The sequence below is a fragment of the Ctenocephalides felis genome, unplaced genomic scaffold (assembly GCF_003426905.1).
Source record: "Ctenocephalides felis isolate EL2017-DRISC unplaced genomic scaffold, ASM342690v1 CF-g0.4_SCAFFOLD_01492, whole genome shotgun sequence".
Lineage (NCBI taxonomy): Eukaryota > Metazoa > Arthropoda > Insecta > Siphonaptera > Pulicidae > Ctenocephalides > Ctenocephalides felis.
The window spans coordinates 48,792,162-48,812,728 of record NW_020537646.1 but is presented as its reverse complement, the minus strand read 5'-3'; the positions used below and the strand labels follow the sequence as shown (position 1 = coordinate 48,812,728).

General features: G+C 32.8%; 1 protein-coding gene across 2 annotated transcripts in view; it reads left to right on the top strand.

Moving 5' to 3' along the window:
• The window catches only part of LOC113370306 (probable phospholipid-transporting ATPase VD), a 420,055-nt gene that overhangs the window by 212,775 nt on the left and 186,713 nt on the right, over positions 1 to 20,567 (top strand). For both annotated transcript variants that reach the window (XM_026610976.1, XM_026610975.1), the window contains exons 6-7: positions 5,547 to 5,732; positions 6,683 to 6,883. In XM_026610976.1, coding sequence (XP_026466761.1) covers positions 5,547 to 5,732; positions 6,683 to 6,883 — 387 coding nt within the window. The remainder of the gene's footprint in view (positions 1 to 5,546; positions 5,733 to 6,682; positions 6,884 to 20,567) is intronic.

Genomic DNA, 20,567 nt, shown 5'->3' with positions numbered 1-20,567 from the left:
AAATATCCCGAACAGAACCGTCACCGTCACTGGTAATAATTCGGTGTGAATTAAGAATAATTGAATAAAACACTATATGCATTTAAAAGTAAGTAATTTTAATCATGCAAATCATAATTCAAAATTCAGTTCCATTTTCATTGTAGTGCTTTGTGATAAACAATGTTTTTTGTTTGATTACCTGGCGCATAGACAAACAAATCTGATGGTTTTCCGATACGGGAACAGACAACATACATTTTTCCATGTGAGAAACAGGATTTTCCAAATTAATACCAGAAACACTTAACGATACCATAAACGCACTGGAAACTGTAGTCGTTTAATCTCAAATGGCACATCAGTCGGAAACATTGGGATGCACGGTGCGAGAACATCTTCTGCTTTATACTGTCCTTTCAATATAGTAGCTTCCATCTCGTTGTTTGGTAGTTTTTTTTTATCGCTAACCTTCGAATTTGCAACCGTTGCAAAGGCGCGGTTGGTCGATATTTTACAACATTATAATTGCCGATCCAACCTTTAATTGAAGATTGTGAGGTGACCATCCTAGCAAATCCAGCTAGTTTAAAAACTCCGGTGGATCGTCTTGGTTAGTTGCCGAAAGTAGTTGAATTTTGAAATTTAATTCATTTACATCAATGTTTTTGGCTGCCAATATAGCTCGTTAATTAATAGAAAGATATTTACATGTTTATATAAATATATTAAAAATTAGATTATCAAAAACTACACAAAATGTCATGACATAGATCATTGTTTTTTCTACAAATTTCGTTGCCTACTCGATTAAAAAAGAAAAGGGCTGTTTTTAGGGTTTTCCCGGCAATTATTCGATTTTTTCTCGCCGTAAGAACCATCCTTGGACATGAACGAACATTTTAAAAGAAGAATTGGCCAAATTGGTCCAGGCGTTGTTGAGTTATGCGCTTACCAACACATTTTGCGATCTATTTTTATATATAAGAAGATATAGAATTTTGAAAAATAAAATCGAGTAATCGAAATATTTCGAATTCTGAAAGAGAAGATAAGAGAAATTAAAAGAAAATATCAAGTGGTAAAAAATTGTTCAAATATTTAAAAAATCAGATTTACATATATTAATTAAATTTTGATAACTGTCAAAATGTAAAGAAGAAGAACTTTTATTAACACATTGAGAATTTAAAAAAATGAAAACAGATTCAGCAAACCTTCTTAGGTCAACATTTTGTTCAATATATAAAATAACGGGATTGCTTAAGTCAAAGGTGTGTTTAAAATTTTGCATATGGTCTGAAAGCATTGTTTTGTATTGATTTTTATTGTTTGAATTATATTTATGTTGAAGCATTCTCTTAGATATATATTGTGAACTCTCCTCAATATAGAATTTAAACGAACAAACAATATCAATATATATATATATATATATATATATATATATATATATATATATATATATTTATATATATATATATATTTATATATTGAAATATGTGAGTTTGGTGTTGATATATATTCTGATGAGTTATTTAGAATCGGGCAGTAACACCAAGTAAACATTTAAAATAATTATTTTTTGACAATTTTTGGTTACATTCTAGTGTGTACAGGTTAACTAACGTCTAAATACCGAATGAATTGTGTTTACAAATTTTGCGAAAGTGTAAAAAGACTGGAAAACAATTTTTCCAGTTTGCCAGTCTTTTTATACGTTCGCAAAATTTGTAAACACAATTCATTCAGTATTAAATAATTAGTTTAAATGTTCCAGTTATTAATAGCTTGGTTTATCACAGTGTAATAGTGTAGTGTATTCTTGTTTAATTAATTTTCTGTAAGTATTTATATATAAGTTCTATAACTTTATATTATTTTCCTCCTACATCATATAAAATCTTTTAGTTTTTCCACTGAGTCATAGTCTCGATGAAGACCGAAACGTATGGATAAATAAAGTATTTCAAAACTACTTTAGTTTTAACTTCCCGTAGGGTAAGTTATTGTAATGGGCCGAAAATCGGAATTGAAAATTTTTACATTTCTCGACGTTTTGAAGGTTTCTGAACGTTTTGGCATACCTCAGAAAAAATGGATGTGTGTGTGTGTGTGTGTGTGTATGTATGTATGGATACAAATTTTCGTCCACGTTTTCGGGCGTACGGATCAACCGATTTGAATGGTTTAAAAAACATTCGATTCCTATTAATAAGGAGAAGAGCTGATTAGTTTTTGGCAAAGACAGGTCTAAGGACTAAGCGTCCGATTCAATTGATTCAAAGAACTTTCTGCTTGTCTTAACAAAATAATTAATTTTGGAAAAAAAAAATGTTGTACCATTTTTTTTTTTTTTTTTTTTTTAATTTTTTGTATATCGAAAATAATTCAGATTTTATTTTTAATTCTGACTATAGTTCTAATATACTTTAAACAAATAATTTCAACTCTGCAATTCAGTTTATATAATTATTATAAATATTAGACAATAATACAATATTTATAATAATCTATTTGAAAACATTCAATATTCCTCGAACGTTTCGTTACGGTACGGGAAGTTCCAGCAATTTGCCTTAAGGCACGATGCCACCCACCCCACTAGTTTTTACTTGGTGTTACTGTCTGATTCTAAATAACTCATCAATATATATATATATACAGTGCTGGATTTACAGTAGGGGCAATCGGGGCTACTGCCCAGGGCGGCAAATTTTGGGGGGCGGCAAAATTTGGATAGTGAGAAAAAAAATCTATACAATATAATCAACGTTTTTAACAACATTTTTTATTTCAAGAAATATAATTAACAAAACATAATACGATTGCAATGCAAAATTTGGGTTGAAATAACCGATAACTAAAATTTATTATTTTTTCTTGCCTCCCTCTCCGAACGTAAATTATCGAATTGGTTAACTTATTAAAGTTATCAAATTTGGCAACTTGGCTAATATAAAGATCCATAAACAAGCTGAAAGTTTAACTAAAATATGTTTTTCAGTTCTCGAGCTCTCTTAAAATGACGAATTTGTGCACTTCCAAACTTATAGCGTCAAAAAAAAATTTAAACTAATGACTCATGGCATTGTGCCTTAAGACAAATTACTGAAACATCGCATACTAAAAATTACATTTTATAAAGAGCTTTAAATTTTTTTGAAAAATGAAAAAAAAAAAGACTTTTAAAATACATTTTTTGTATTTTGAAATTTTTCGAAAATTGAAAATTGATGAACTTTTTGCAAAGTAGTCGCGCTGCGTAGCTGTTTCAGAGAAGAAATATCGAAACTCAATTACCATTTTTCGTAATTGCCTGTACCAAAAGCTAATCAGCACGTCTCCTCTTCAATACAAATCTAATATTTTTTTAATTATTCAAGTCGATTTCGAGAACGCGGATCCAACGATTTGAATGATTCAATTCCTATTGATAAAAAGACGTGTTGATTAGTTATTGGCCAAGCAGGTCCAACTATTTCGAAGATACGGACCAGAATTCCAAAAATGATAATTCTGTTTTTGGAAACGGAGCGTCCAATATCATTAAAAAAATGTACATTTATTGACAAAATGAAGAACTGCTCCAATTTGTGGGAGGCACGTCTAGCGGTTTCGGTGATCCAATAAAAAAAATGGAAAATAAGCATTTGGCGGTCAAAAGTGATTATTACACATATGCACATCAAATTATTAGATATTTTATAGATATTTTAATGATAAGTAAAAATTTTGTATACATTTATGGGTTCTATAACATTGTTTATCCGTTAGACTGCGACGCGGCGCTTATACGCTTCTATATTTTGTGTCTGAAGCTGAAGCAGCGCGATTGCTTTAAAAAAAAGTTCAAAATTTTTAACAAATTTCTAAATATAAAAAACACAAAATTTTCAAAAAAGTCAATTCTTTTCAAAGTTTTTTTTTTTTTTTTAATTTTCGGTACGTGCAGCATTTTGTTATAAGGCACGATGCCAAGCATTACTATTTATAGTATGTAATGCGTAATAAATTTTCTGGAATCAAATAGTTATTTTAATTGAAAAAAAAGATATATAAAAACTATTCAAGTAAAATTTCAGGGATGGGGCGGCATTTTTGTCATTGCCCCAGGGCGCCAAATTTCTAAATCCGGCCCTGTATATATATATATATATATATATATATATATATATATATATATATATATATATATGTATATATATATATATATATATATATATACATACATATATATACATATATATACAGGGTGATATGTAATGTAACAAAGTAATGCGCAATATTTTTTTCATTGTTATTTTAAATTTTATTGTTCCAAAGCAAAAATGTCGAAAATAACATCAAATTTTAGAATCAGCTTAGATTTGTTCTAATTGCCTACTTTTGGCACGAATTATGGTCTTCAAACCATAACACACTGCACGAAAAGTGGCTCTGGAGAATTTTGGCCCATTCCCGGCAAGGCGTCTTCTTGAGATGATCGACACTTTTGTTTTTTTTTAGTGCAAACCTTACTCTTCAAATGCCTCAGACACAAAAGTCTAACGGAGTTAGATCCAGAGATTTTGGTGGCCATCGACTTTCGTGCAAGCGAAGCAACTCCTTAGCTCTTTACCATTAGCTTTTTACTGACAAGATAACCATCAGGTTTACTCTTCTGGGATTTTGATGAAACTTCGCATGGTTATAGGGTTGATTGTCAAACCGAGCACCTTTAAATATTAGAGTCTTATGAGAAGCGGTTTAATTATAAAAATTAAATAAAAATTGATTAAAGATACGAAAAACACGCTAAGCCCTATATCTACGCGCGTTGCGCTCCGTATCTGCGTGTCTAGATCGCCGAGTGGTTATTCTCAACTTTTTGTTCGAGTCCTAGGCTCATATTCGCCAGTTCGAATCCCGCCAGAATATTTATTTTTACATCTATTTGGTTAAGTATTATAATAATAATTATTAATTTGTTACATATACTACACAATAATGTGAAAGCATTCTGAAAATAAATATATTTGAATTGCGTACTGATAAAATAAAATAAAACATTTTTTTATAAATGATATTTATTTATAATTATTTATTTATTTATACATATTTCATAAGAAATAATCCTAAATACTCGTATCAGTATCTGTTAATGCCCCAACGCTGGGGTGTTTGAAATAGGTATAAACACACCTACAGGTAGGTAGAAATGTTAGTTTTTAGTCATTGTCAGAATAAAGCTTTCTAACATCTTATTACAGTTATATATCGAATTACTTTTATAATAAACTGAAAAATAATGTAGTATGATTTTGTTCTCTTCAGCTTTCAAATCAAATGCATCAATTAAAACTTGTTTTTCACAAGAAAATGAATATTCTCGTAATTCGATATATCAAAATTCTAATAATCGTTTAGGAGGAGTATTCTTTCATACATCATTACAGAAGAATTTTATATATAAGATATTTATAATCACCCGTTCTATTTATATTGTATATTTATCTTCTATCATAATACTGTAATATTTAGGTTTAATTTAAAAACAATATTTTCTAAATTAATGCTTTTTTCAGACGTTCGTGTTTATTTTATTTTGGTTCCAACTTTACTGTGGATTCTCGGCGTCAGTTATGATTGACCAAATGTACTTGTTGCTATACAATTTGATATTTACATCTCTTCCACCGTTTGCCATTGCTGTTTATGATAAAGATGCGTCTGAAGATATACTCATTAAAAGGCCATATTTATACAGACAGGTTTGTATACACAAATTCTACATTATTACTGCATTTAGTTTATATATATAACCTTATTGATACGTTTTTGTTATCATTCTTTCTGATATCATGTATACAAAATAAGAAAGTCTGCTTCAGAAAATTATAACAAAAACCGCATTTTCTTTATTATATGTATATCTATATTATATGTAAGTCTAGTTAGTCACTGTCAAATCTAGTGCATAATATGTTCGATTTTCTTTGGCCTTTTTTTTAAATTATTCACTCTCCTATATTTTACTTCTACCCTTCTTAGTTTTGAGAAGTAGAAGGTTTCAAAGGTTGCAGGCTAAATCGTTGATTTGGACTTGGGCCTTATTGAAAGTTATTGCAAATGCTGATCTTATCTGACTTAGTACTTTTGAATTGAATTTGTGTAATAGATTTAGAATTTTGGCTTTTGAAACGCTTTTTGTATAATATATTACACATTTATAACAAAACCCGTACATCATTCTTATTTATCTCGTCGCTTACTTCCATTTTGGCACGACCTGCCAAACTCCCACATCATTCCCCCCGCCTTTTTCGGAATTAATAAATTTACGAAATATTGAAAATCAAATTTTTATTTTATAATGATTTTTTTAATTTCATTAATAAATATATAACTGACAAATCCAATCTTACTCAGTACGTCATTTTTATTTATCTCGCCTGCCAAACTCCGACACGCTTATTATTACTTTCCAATTACGAAATTACTACTATACTATTGTATGTATCATACTCTGAAGTGGGCAACCTACTCATTTTGCTTAGGTTTGCTACACCTCACTACATGTTTACATAATCATCAGTTAGATATTATTGAACTGCAAGAAAAGAGAGGCACCGTCTTGCCTGCAAATACAGACAAACAGTTTCATCAGTTTTTTATATAAAGAAAAATTATATACAAGAATGTTAATTAATACCTTTTTCAGGGTCGTTTAAGTTTAAGCTACAGGTTGCATTCATTTTGGATTACTTTGGCAGATTCATTGTATCAAAGTATTGTCATTTATTTTGTTGCTCAAGTTGCCTATGAAGAATCTGATGTTGGAATTTGGGAATTTGGTTCTACTTTAACGTCAAGTTGTATCATAGCAATGATTGCGCATGTCGCCATAGAAATCAAATCATGGGTAAGTTAATATTTATAATCATTTTTGGTGATTTTTGGCCAGTACCTTTGAAAAGGCTGAACATGCCTTAGCCAAAAACAAATCAGCGCTTTTCCCCATCAATAGGAATGTAATGTTTTTGGAATCATTTAAATCGGTTTACCTGTGCGTCGACGAAAAATTGTATTCACACATCATATACACACCAACACTTGCACACATACATACATTCATTTTCTCTAAGGTATGTCAAAGTGTTCTGAAACCTTGGAAACGTGAAAATATATCAAAATTTTTATTCTCGTTTTTTCACGATTACTGTAACTTATCCTACAGGAAGTTAACAATGCCCTTAGAACTCTTCTTTGGTGGCGGGATTAGCTTATGAGTAGCGTTCCCGATTCACAGGCCGGAGGTTCGGAGATCGAAAACCCCAGCAAAAAATAGAAATACTGTTAAAAATAGTTTAAAATAAAGTTAAAAATAGTTTGAAATAATGTTAAAAATAGTTTGAAGTAGTATTAAAACAGGTCAATCGTGTAGAAAAGATTTGAGAATAAAAATTAAATTGAATAGAAGTAATGAAGGAAGTAATGGAAGTAAGAATAGAAGTAATGAAGACGTAAGAAGATAGAATGTACAATGATAGATAATAAAGAAAAAAAGAATAATGAAGTTACGTTGAAGAGTACATAGAATAGAATAGAATATAAAATAGAAAGAAGAATAGGACTTTTATAAGGAAAATAGTTTGAACATGAAGATTGTATTGTAATTGAAATATTGTATTGAAATTGAAATATGATGTAGGTAGCTAAATGCTCGAGTAAGCGAGGCCAATAAAAATAAATTTAAAAAACAACTTTTCTTTGAGGCACTCGACATTCTATTTTTTGCTACTTGAGCATTTTTTAACCTTCTATGGGCTAAGTTATAGCAATCGCAGAAATAGTAAATGAAATTTTTGGAATGTCTTTACGTTTTAAAAGTTTCTGAGCATTTTGGAATATCTTGAAAAAAAGGTGTATGTATGTATGCGTATGAGTATATCTTTACGTTTTGATCTTCTGAACATTTTGTATTTGTGTATGTGTGTGTAGTATGTATCGATGTATGTTTGGATACAATTTTTCGTCCACTATTTCGAAAGCACAGATCAATCGATTTAAATGATTTGAAGCATATTCAATTTCTATATATGGCTGATTAGTTTTTGGTAAAGGCAGGTCAGCCGTTTCGCAGACCCTCGACGTTTTTTAATCTTATTTTAATTTTTTTAAATCAATTTTCAGTTTTTAAAAAAATTAAAATTCTCAAAAAATGTAATTTTTTCAAATTGTAAGTTTTAAATTACGGTAAGGACACGCACCAAAACAGAGGTTTGGTTCGAAATAGTGTAAAAAAATATAATTAATAAACATAAATATACTTATTAAAATAAAAAAACGAAAATAATAAGAGCATATTTTTGAAATTCTGTTATATCCTATTGCTTGTTTTCAGTGTAAGGTACTTTTTCACAATTTTGTATGTGATTGTAAGCACTTGTGAAATTTTCTTCTAACTTTTGTACTCATTTCATTTGAATGATATTTGCTTAAGAAAAATGACTAACTCTTCTGGTAAGCCTAGATTGTTTTCCGAAAAACGTTACGAAAAAAAAATGTCAAAAGAAGAATATTTTGCACTATATTTATCACGTTCATTGAGATGTTGAGAGGTGTTGTCACTGATTTTTACTGAAAGTTCGCTTTTAATAGCTGTTATTATTAACTTCGCGTAGGGTAAGCTTTTGCAATCATCCAAAAATCACAATTGAAAATTTTTGCATTTTTTCGTATTCTGAAGGTTTTTGAAAATATGGATATATGTGTGTGTGTGTGTGCATATGTATGTATACAATTTTTCGTTTACGTTTTATGGCGCACCGATTTGAAAGATTTAAAAAACATTTGATTCTTATTGATAGGCAGATGTGCTGATTAGTTTTTGGCAAAGACAGACCCAGCCGTTTCGGAGATACGAAGCAAAGAGTGCAGAAAATATGAATCGTGATTTTGAGAGAACGTGTATTGGATTTGAATGATCTAAAAAGCATACAATTTGTAACGATGTGGGAAATTGGTGATTAGTTTTTGGCAAAGGCAGGTCCAGCCATTTTGGAGACACGGAGCTAAATGCGCAAAAAATGTCAGTTTTTGAGATATTTAATCATCCGATTTAAATGATTCAAAAAACTTTCTGCTTGTATTGACGAAACAATTGCTTTTGGGAATTTGCTTTTGTATTAAATTACTTTTGTATATCGAAAATATTTCGGATTTCAATTTTAATTCTGACTACAGTTCTAAAACTCATTTATTTACTTTAAATAAATATTTTTAACTTTGCAATTAATTCACTTTATATAATTCTTATAAATATTTGATAATGTTCTTCATTTTAAATCCGATTAATTAAGTTTTGTTTATTAACTTCCCATAGGGTAATTTATAGTAATGGGCCAAAAATTGAAAATGAAAATTTTTGCATATCTTTACGTTTGAGATTTACTACCTCAGAAAAAGTTGATGTGTGTGTGCGTGTTTGTAAGTATGTGGATACAATTGTTCCACGACGTTTTTGGGAGTATCGCTCAGCCGATTTGAATGATTAACTAGTGGTGTATGGCATCGTGTCTTAAGGCAACCGTAATGAAATATTCGAAGAACAATAAATTCCTTCAAATAGATTATTATAAATACTATAACTTACATATCTTTACAGAAAAGTAAATAAACAAAATCGAATAAATCGAATTTAAAATTAAGGACATTGATAATATTTATAAGAATTATATAAACTGAATAGCAAAGTTAATATTATTTATTTGAAGTATGTAAGTATATAATATAAGTGAGCTTTAGAACTTTATCTAGAATTAAAATAAAAATTTGAATTATTTTTGTCATTGAAATTTTTTTTTTTAGAAATTAAAAAAAAAATTTAAGAAAATTCACAAAAGCAATCATTTTGACAACACAAGCAGAAAGTTTTTTGAATAATTAAAATTGGATGCTCCGTTCTCTCAAAAACTCGATTTCTATTTTCTGCATACTTTGGTCCGTATCTCCGAAATGGCTAACCTGTCTTTGCCAAAAACTAATCAACATATCTCCCTATCAATAGGAATCGAATGTTTTTTAAAACATTCAAATTTGTTGATCATTGACGAAAAATTGTATCCATACATACATATACACACACATATTTTTTCTTAAGTCAGAAATTAGATATTTTGTCATTAAATATTATAATAGTTTTAATAAGTTACTTATAAGTCAGTAAGCTGAGTGAATCTTGCCTCTGAGTGCAGGTAAAATTTTGTTAAATTATCCCCATCAGAGGGGACATAGTGCCAAGCTATGCAACTGTTGATACAATCAGAGCATCTAATAATTTGAACACATCGCTATGCCCAGGTTTATCAGATGTAGCCCAAAACCCGATAACAAACTCATGCGACGTTGTCAATAGTAAAATCCTTGACTGAGGTGTCAGAAATAATTTCAGAAAACGTCATTTTACGACTTAATGAGTCATTGAAGAGTCTTTAAAAATTGATAAATGAGCTGCACATGATTGTCAAATCAAAGTCAAACATACATAAAGAAGTGAAAATAAAAGCAGGCAACATAGCGGCTGTAATAAAACATTTATTGATTTAGACGACCAAAGTTTGTGAAACAGCCCATGTAGAGGAAAGTGAACGGCAAGTAAACAAGCGAGGTCTCAAGAATACTCACAAAATATAAGAAACAGTCAGTTTAATTAGATAAATGGTTTGGCAAGACGTCAGTCGATCGTAGAAATACGAAACAAAGAACAAATCGAGGTAAATAACTGGCACAAAGTTCAGCCGAGGAAATAGAAAAAAGGAAGCAAGGGTACATCTGTCAGTCTAAAAATCTCTAATCATAAAATGTTGAAAAATCTTAGAATACTTCCCAAACCAAATGCCTTATTGATTCGGCCTATTCCGAAATCTTGCGCCTTATCGAACAAGATGCCTCTGATGACCAGGTAAATATGAAAGTAGACAAAATAAATAAAACCAGAAATGGAGACTTGTTTATAACCATATCCAAGAAGAGCGCGGATAAAATCCAAGGACTACAACAGATTATTGCAGGCGTGTTAAAGGATGAGGCCGAAGTTATCTTTAAGGGGCACCAAGAAATTCTAGAAATAAGGGATATTGATGATGAAACCTCAAAAATTGATATCCAGTCTGCACTACAAAAAGCAACCGGAAGATGCTGTAACACACCAGCAGAAGCAATTAAGATTCGTAAGGCATGCAGAGGTACCCAGATTGCCACTGTAGCTCTACGAGCGCCAATTGTACACGATCTGCTCAAGGCAAGTAGCAAAATACAATGCTTTAAATGCTGGCTACTCGGACATTATGGATCACAGTGCAAGAGCGAAGTGAATCGCACCAATTTATGCATTGGATGTGGACAAGAAGGTCACAAAATAGCCAACTGTATAAATGCAGCAAATGCGCACTATGGAAATGGAAGCACTGAAAAGGTAGCACATCATGCCAGCACTTACATATGTCCTGTATATAGGGAGGCCTTGTAGAAAATAATGAACAGAAAAATATGAAGATAATGCAGCTAGACATGAATCATTGTGAGGCTGGACACGACTTGCTCATGCAGACGGCAAGAGAAATGAAAATTGATATTGCCCTCTTATCAGAACCTTACAAACAACTAACTGATAGCCCATGGGAAACGGGCAGTACGACCAAAGCTGTTATTGGTCCTGTGGCAAATTTTGTTTCCAGAACGCCGTTAACAATAGCAACGCTGGATTTGTAGTAGCATCATTAGATTGCATACATTTATACAGCTGTTACCCTCCACCTAGTTTTTCTTCGCCAGATTTTGTTGATTTCTTAGATCGTTTAGTAGAGGATGCAAAACAACACCACCCCGTAGCAATAGCCGACGACTTCAACGCATGGGCGGTAGACAGGGGAAGTAGGAAGACTAATGCAAGAGGTGAAGCACTTTTAGAGGCCTTTACTGCACTTGATATGGGTTTACTAAATAGCCGTGATAAGCCAACCCTTGTCAAGGGCAGAGCAAAAGCCAATAGACCTTACTTTTCTCAGCAATAGCCTCGTCAGAAAAAAATTGAATTGAGAGATATTAGATTAGGGAGACACTGCTAGTGACCACAATGCAATCAACTGGCAAATATCAATGAATAAAAACATTAGAAATTTCTTAAAAGAAGGGGTTTTCCACGAAAATGGAAACATCAAAGATTAGTGCTTTTTCCCGAAGAAAGAAAAGCACCAGATGAACCATCATCCTACCGTCCGATATGCATGCTGGATACAGTGGGTAACATTTTTGAAAAAATAATTTACCTGAGAATAGATGCAGTAGTTGACCTACTCCTAGCAGACAATCAGTATGGTTTTCGCAAAGGGCGATCAACTTTCGATGCTATAAACTTGGTAGTTAATATTGCCAAGGAAGCAATTGCTGGAACCAGATGGAAGGGTAGTGCGAAGAAGTACTGTCTTGTATCTACATTGGATATAAAAAATGCTTTCGATTCTGGGATTATGAATGCACTCTGTAACAAGAACGAGCCAGTTTACCTCTGCAATATAGTCGCAAGCTACTTTACAGAGAGAATTCTAATGTACAATTCACGCGATGGTTCAGAAGAATATAATAAAACAGGAGGTGTGCCGCAAGGCTGTGTGGAATATTATGTATGATGGTCGCAGTCTCTGCCCTTTGCTGTGAAATATTATGTATGATGGCCTTTTGAGACTTGAGATTCCAGGATATGTGAAACTAGTAGCATATGCAGACGATGTAGCCATAGTAGTTGTCTCCAAACAAATTGATGAGATCGTAAGTCTATCTGACATAACCTTTACAAAAATTAATCGCTGGATGGGAACAAAGAACCTCCAATTAGCATAACAAGAAAGTGAAGCTGTTCTTGTCACGAGTAGAAAAACAATAGAGACCATCAAGCTGAGCATAGGCAATCTAGAGATCGCGTCAGAACCTCACATCTGTTACCTCGGCGTAACGTTTGATGCTCGATTGAATTTCAATCAGCAGGTGGAACACGTTAGTGCTAAGGCGTCAATAGTTAGGACAAGACTTGCTCAACTGATGCCTAATGCTGGAGGCCCTAGACAAACCAGAAGGATATATCTATCATCAGTGGTTACTTCGGTGCTTATATATGGTATTACCATATGGACTGATGCTCTCAAAAATCGAGGAGAATGGCAGGCCCTATATATCCTGAGTGCTCTAAGAATTACTTGCGCATTTTGCACAATATCGGAGAAAGCAGTGTGCGTCATTTCAGGAACACTGCCTCTCTTAAAATTAGCAGACAAAAGGCGGACCATTTACCATCGAAGACATCAACAACTAAGTCCTGAAAAGTTTAGAATAGAAGAACGGCAGAACAGCATTGACCCATGTCGCAGTTGAGGGCAGATGCACGCATCGTGTCATTACAAACATCAAAGTCTGGCTAAATCGCAAGCATGGAGAAGTGAATTATTACACTACACAAATGCTATCTGGGCACGGCTGTTTTCGAGCTTACGCTACCGCTTCAAGCACGATAGCTCGTCGAATTGCCCAGATTGTTACTGAGCATGCGTTCTTCGTGTGCTCGCGATTCGGTGCTCTACGGAACGATGTGGAAGGGACATTGAGGCGAAGAATTACTCTAGGTACTGTTGTTGAAGTGATGCTGACAGCTGAAGCTGCTTGGAACGCCATAGACAGGTTTGCGAGAGAGGTGGTAATTGACCTGCGTTCTATGGAAAGAGAAAGGGCGAATGGGACTTTGTCCATTTAAAAAATAAGTATAAAATCAAGTTAAGAATGATAACATTCTATATTCTCCCCCCACGAAGTTTTCGTGGCGGTTTTCGTGGGGACCGGAGTTAAGGGAAAAGCGGCGGTGTTAGTCGGTATTATACCAAGGCGGTATTGAATCCGACATACCCAGACAAAACACCAATCTGGGATGCATAAAAGCATTTTCTTCGCTTTATAATAAAAAAAACACACATACACACATCTATTTTTATACATCTATTCCAAAATGTTCAGAAACCTCCAAACGCGAAAAAATGTAAAAATTTGCAATTTCGATTTTAGGACGATTACAATAACTTACCCCACGAGAAGTTAAGGAAATCCAAAATATTCATAAAAGTGTAATTTGTAACGACGGGCCAATTTGACTTTTAGCCATAATACTACGAAAACCTTACCAATTACATCTCAATAAATAACACATATCAAATAAACAACTTTCAAAATATAACCAATTAAATTTCCAGTAAATTTGCTTTTTGCTATTTGGCAAAATTTGTCTCATTGCGAAGTAAAAAGTGGCAAAGAGATCAACTATTTTAATTTTAACTTTGAAGTGCTTCACGGAATAATAGTTACACTATTTAACTTCCCAAAGGAGATGTTAATGTTTGCATCAAAAATGACATTCGATGCATCTCGATGAAGACTATCGTTTCTCAGTTTTGTGTAAAAATCGTATATTTTTGTCATTTTTTTCGGGCGAAAGAAATGTAATAAAATCATGATATTAAAGATAGTATTTTATTGTGCTTTAATGTAACAAATTAAAATATAATTGTAAAAAAAAAAAAACAAACAGCGGTACCACAGCCATTTCGGCGAGCCACGTCAGATTGGAGGCGCTCCGCGACACGCAAAATAACTACAACCGTTTTTAATTTTTTCATTCTCTTTTTCCACAGTTGATTTTAAATTAGATTTTAAAGTGCCCTTCACAGCGGATTTCAAAAGTATCGATTTTTGTTTGTTTGGCGAGCACTTTATTCAAAATCGTTGAATTTCAACGGAAAAAACTTATAGTAATTTGTTAATGATTAATAAACAAATTAACATATCGAAAAGCCGCTATGATGGGCACTTAAAAATTTAATTTTAAATATTACTGTAGAGAATTTAAATGAAAAAAGTTCAAAGTGTGTAGTTATTTTGCGTGCCGCGTTGAAAAATTGTGTTCCGAGAAAAACACGTTCAAAGTTTTCAGAAAAATTGAAAAATTTGTCAGTTTTATTTTTTTTACTTTTAATCTAATATCTCAGCAACATACTGATGCCATTCTATTTTTATAATTAACTTCCCGAAGGAGAAGTTTATGTTTTCATGAAAAAATCTGACTCGCTAATTTTATGTTTTTTCGACATTTCAAGCCATTCTGAATCTAATGAGACCAAATTTGGAAAAAGTATGTGTGTGCGTGTATGTGACAAATTTTTCGCCGTAAATCGACCACCCGTTTTTTCAAAAACGGGTGGAGCGATTCCAAAATTTTAAAAGTCATTCGATGTATCTCGATGAGGACTAGCGTTTGTCAGTTTTGCACTACGATCGGCCGAGCCGTTTCTTTGCAAATCGCAGAAAAGTGAAAGAAATTTCGTCCACGTTTTAGCCAGCAATTCTGAATCGATTTTGAAAATTCAAAAACCGTTCGATGGTTATTGGTTGGGAATTATTTTTTGGTTTTCTTGTAATAAAGTCTAAAAAAAATCGACGATTTTCATGATTTTTTTTTTGACGGTAGAGTAGGTAGTCTTGTAAGTCATACTAAAATATTACGACCCTACGACAAGTCGCTTAATTTTAAAAATTCTTCAAAGTTTGCAAAAATTAGTATCGCATTTGTCGAAATTAGACCTTTCATTGACGATTGCTCAAAAACGCCTGAACTGATTTCAAAAGCTTAAAAACCATTTGATGTATCTCAATTAGGACTATCGGTTGTCAGTTTGTGAGGCGATCTGCCGAGCAGTTTCTTTGTAATTTGAAAAAAAATGTTAAACTTTTCGTTCACATTTAAGCTGATACTACCAAATCGATTTTAAAAAATCAAAAACTGTTCGAAAGATATTAGTTGGGAATGATACTGATTAGTTTTAGATGAAAATCTACCGAGCTGTTTTCTTGTAATTAACTATTAAAAAAATTTAAGCCGTTTTTCATGCAATGTTCAGATTTAATTGAAGACGAAAACCGGATTTTTGAAATAAACAGTTGAAAGTGTTATCTAAAAAAATCTAAATATCTAAATCTCTATTTCGGTTGATTAAGTTAATTATTACACTTATCGGAAAGTTGTGCAACTGGCTTTGAGGCGAAATGCCACTTTCAACTAGTTATTGCAGTGCTTATTTAACTTACCGTAGGGTAAGTTATAGTAATCGCAAAAAAATCAAAAAAGAAAATGTTTATATATATTTACGTTTTAAAGTTTTCTGAACGTTTTGGCTTACCTTAGAAAAAATCGATGTCTGTGTGTGTGCGCGCGAAAGTTTTCGTCGACGATTTCGGAAACACGGATCAACCGATGTGAATTATTCAAAATTCATACGATTTGTATTGATAAGGAAACGTGCTGATTAGTTTTTGGCAGGTCTGGTCGTTTAGAAAATACGGGGCTAAAAAAATGGTAATTCAGTTTTTGAGAGAACGGCGCGTGCGATTTGTTTATCCGTTAGACTGCGATGAGGGGATTACAGCCTTCGATATTTTTTCTCTAAAACAGCCACGCAGCACGATTGTTTGAAAAAAAGTCCAAAATATTCAGAAAAGTTCAAAGTATAATTTCTAAATATCAAAAAATACTGGAAGGTCCTGCAATTTGTTTTAAGGCAAAATGCCATGCACTAATAGTTTTTTTACTGATGATCTCATTATAAAGTCGCGCTGTATTTATATTTCTCAGAAGGATGGCTGGTGAACTAAATTTCAATGATAATATATGCGTCATTTTTGATACCAAAATGATATTATCAAAAATTTTGTTTGGTAAATCTCATTTTTTTATTCACCGCATTTATAGGCGTACATGTTGTTCCTTTACCAGATATTTTATGGTGAATTGTGAAGTTTATTAAATTGACTTCAATATTTGAACTAATTTATTGATTATTTTTATAGTTCTATGCCATCATGGATTCTTCCCATATATTTGCCAATATTACATGTTCAATTTTCAATTACCTGCAAATTTAATGACAATTTTAGTGAATATGCTGCAATACCAGACATGTCGTTAATGTAATAGAAAATAGTGTACGAGTCTGATGAGTTTGGGCTTTATTGGAAGCATCAGCGAGCGAAATGTTCCTATGAGCATCGTTCTCTAAGAGCGAAATGTCCCTATGAGCATCGTTCTCAACAGGCCTCACAAAATATAAGAAAATAACAAAATATACCGTACAACTTAATTACTCCTTATGTAGGCTCCCAGTTGAATTGTTGATTTCCTAGTTAAATGCATATGTACTTTTCCCTTCAGACTCTGTCATATAGCTCCCTTTATTTACTTATTTGCTAATATATTTTATGGCTTCGGTGTTATAATTAAATTTGAAACGAACATCCTTTTAATCGGTTTAATCGGAAACATCGGGTTAATACGTTTCTGAATATTTTCGCATATCTTAGAAAAAATTGAAACACCAGTTTTTGAGGGAGTTTGCGAGTGAAACATTTGTCAGTGTCGGGTTATACTAAATCTCAGGCCATTCCGAAAGGAGAAGGTGTTCACTTGTTTTTCCGAGACCTTAATATAATTTATGAGAGTTATCTATTTTCCATGTGAATAAATTCTTCTTCTAATTTCAACAAGAGTTCCTTATTTTGTTTGTAGTCAATTCTTTCCTCAGTTTTCCGATTCCGAGTGAGCTGAGCGTTTCAGATTTCAAGGCAACTATCCGCCTTCAATCAAGGTAACCTCATGTTGTTTTTTAATATACTCAGTTTCTGAAATCTTCGGAATATATATTGAATCAAATACAATAAGCTATTCCGAAAGGGTCTAATCAACCACCATGCTTAACATTGATCCTACGAGCCTAGTAATATTGAGTATATTAAGAAAATAAAAATTCAAGACGGCACCTAACCTTGACGTTGGTGCTGAAATTGCAAGACTAACAGCTAAGAACGAAATGTATTTTTTCATCATTCAAGAAACTTACGACATTTCACAACATATTGTTGTGCCAAATTGCAGAAAATGATACAGACAGAATGTCAGAAAAGCAATCAGGCAGAATTTTCGTTTTTTTTTAATTAAATTTTTATGTAATCTTTGAAAAAAATTGATATTTGAAAAATTTTAAATTTTTGAGAAAAATTGACTTTTTTGGAAAAAAATGTTTTTTTTTCTATTTTGGAAATTTTGAACTTTTTTCCAAAGCAATCGCACTGCTTTAGCTGCATATAGAGACGAATTATCGAAGCACGTAACCCATAGAAATGTAAACAAAATTATCAACTGTCCTGCGCAATTATAAACAATAATTGTTTTAATTGCGACAGCAACAATGGTTTGTTATAAAATTTATTTAGTTTATAAACAGTACATTACAAAAACACCTTGTTTTATTATTAGTGACCCAGATATTATAGTATATAATAGTTGAATAGTTTCTGTAAAAGTTAGTAAAATCCTAGACACTGTAAGTGACTCTAGTTTATTAGACAGTGAATGTCATATTGTTAGTGTTGTCCAATAAAGTGGTTTACGGTAGATCTTGTATTTTATTTACACCAAGTCTTCCAGCTAATACATCTAGGAAAACCACCCCCGTTCCGAGGAGACTTATTGAACCAGTACCCCGCTTATCATATATCTGTGGACGAGTTGATCTTGGGTTGCTAGGCTTACCCCTAAATAGCTAGAAGGACCCAGAAGCAACCAAGACAACAACCACGCCGTCACATTTCATGGTAACAGCGGTGAGATTTCCTGAGACAGTGAAGTGCTAAAGGGCCATATTCCACCCTGGACGCACGAAGGACTCAAAGGATACAGGTGGCAGCCAAACCAACTGGAGCTATTTGGACAATACTACTAGGATTTTACTCCCTAAGTAAGTGCTTTTTTTTCTTTTCTCTCTGAAAACAATGGCGCATTCTCCCAGAAGATCCACGTTTGCAACGCAAATAGATGAGTTTAGATTAGAGGAAGAAGACACAAGAATTGACCCTGTAGCAATAAATTCGGCTATAAATTTAATTCCTAAATTTGATGGAAAATCATCAGAGTTAAATAAGTTTATTTATACAGTAGATACGTTAAGAAAAGGTTCAAATTCTGCAACAGCTTCACAACTTTTAAAAATAGCTTTAACTAAATTAGAGGGGTCTGCTTTTAATTATATTAGAAACACAGAAAACTTGTTATGGGACGAAGTTAAAGACTTATTAATTTCGAAATTTGGGGAACGTCGTTTTATACCGGAATTACAATTAGAACTTGCCAATATAAGACAATTGCCAGGCGAATCTGTTAGAAAATATTCAGAGAAAATCGAAAAAATCCTTGGGTTAATGTGTGACCAATCAAAAACAGATGATAAAGCATCATTGCGCTCATTACAATCCGCTCACAATCAGCTAGCTTTGACGGTATTCATTAATGGCCTTAGGCCAGAACTCAGAATATTAATTAAAGCGGACAGACATGCTGATCTAGAGGATGCTGTACTGATGGCTATTCAAGAGGAACAAAACTTAAGTAGGAGTGGACATCACTACGGTGGAAATACAAAATCACTCTATTCTACAGCGAAAGGGACCGGAACACCATTCTGCAAAAGATGCAAGATTCCGGGACATCAATACTCTAATTGTAGACGGAGGACTATATTTAAGGTCGACAATATGCCTCGTCAAATAATAGAGAACGTCTGCGAACCACCTCGACGCAGTGAGTCTGTACCACGATCTCCTACCCCTCAGCCAAGACGCTCCGAAGATCCCAGACGATCCGGTCAGAATACAAGCCAGAAAACTGAATCATGCCGAGTGTTCGAGGGATCACTCTTGCACTCGGGTATATAGAAGTTTTGGATTGTCAAGTAAAAGGATTAATGAGAGTAATAAGGTCATAATAAACTTAAATGGTACACAGTGTATTTTATTGTAGATTCAGCAAGCGATATTTCTTTAATAAAATATAATTTTTGCTCACCTAATTATATTAACACGAATGATATGCCAAGATTGCGCGGAATTTCAGGAGAATACGTGCACACATTGGGTTCGATACCGTTAAATTTAAAATTTGACGATACCATTCTCGAGCACAAGTTCACTGTTATTTCCGGTGACACTAGCATTGAAACTGATGGTATAATCGGGTTAGATTTTCTTTTAAAATTTAATGGCATTATAGATTTTTCATACAACACACTTTCTATCAATGTCAATAATCAACTGATTCATATTAATTTTTGTTCAAACAATAACCAAGAGACGCGAAATGTTGAATCCGCAAAAACAACACATCGCAAGGTTGACGGTCAAGAGCACGCAGCAATGGTGTGCGGTGACAAACACACTGCGCTATCAAATTTCAAACAGAGTCGGAATAAGAAGATAAACCAGCGAATTAATAATAGAGAGTTAGATCCGAATATTAATAAACATAACAGGACACTAGACCAGACTACAAGGAAACTCATGGAGTCAGAACACAATTCTCCGAGTGATATTTCAAGAAACCTCAATGGTACAATGGATGAAAATCACAAATTAAATTCTGTTCGTGCGTTAAAGGTTAAACTATCAGATTTTGGGCCCTGCGATAA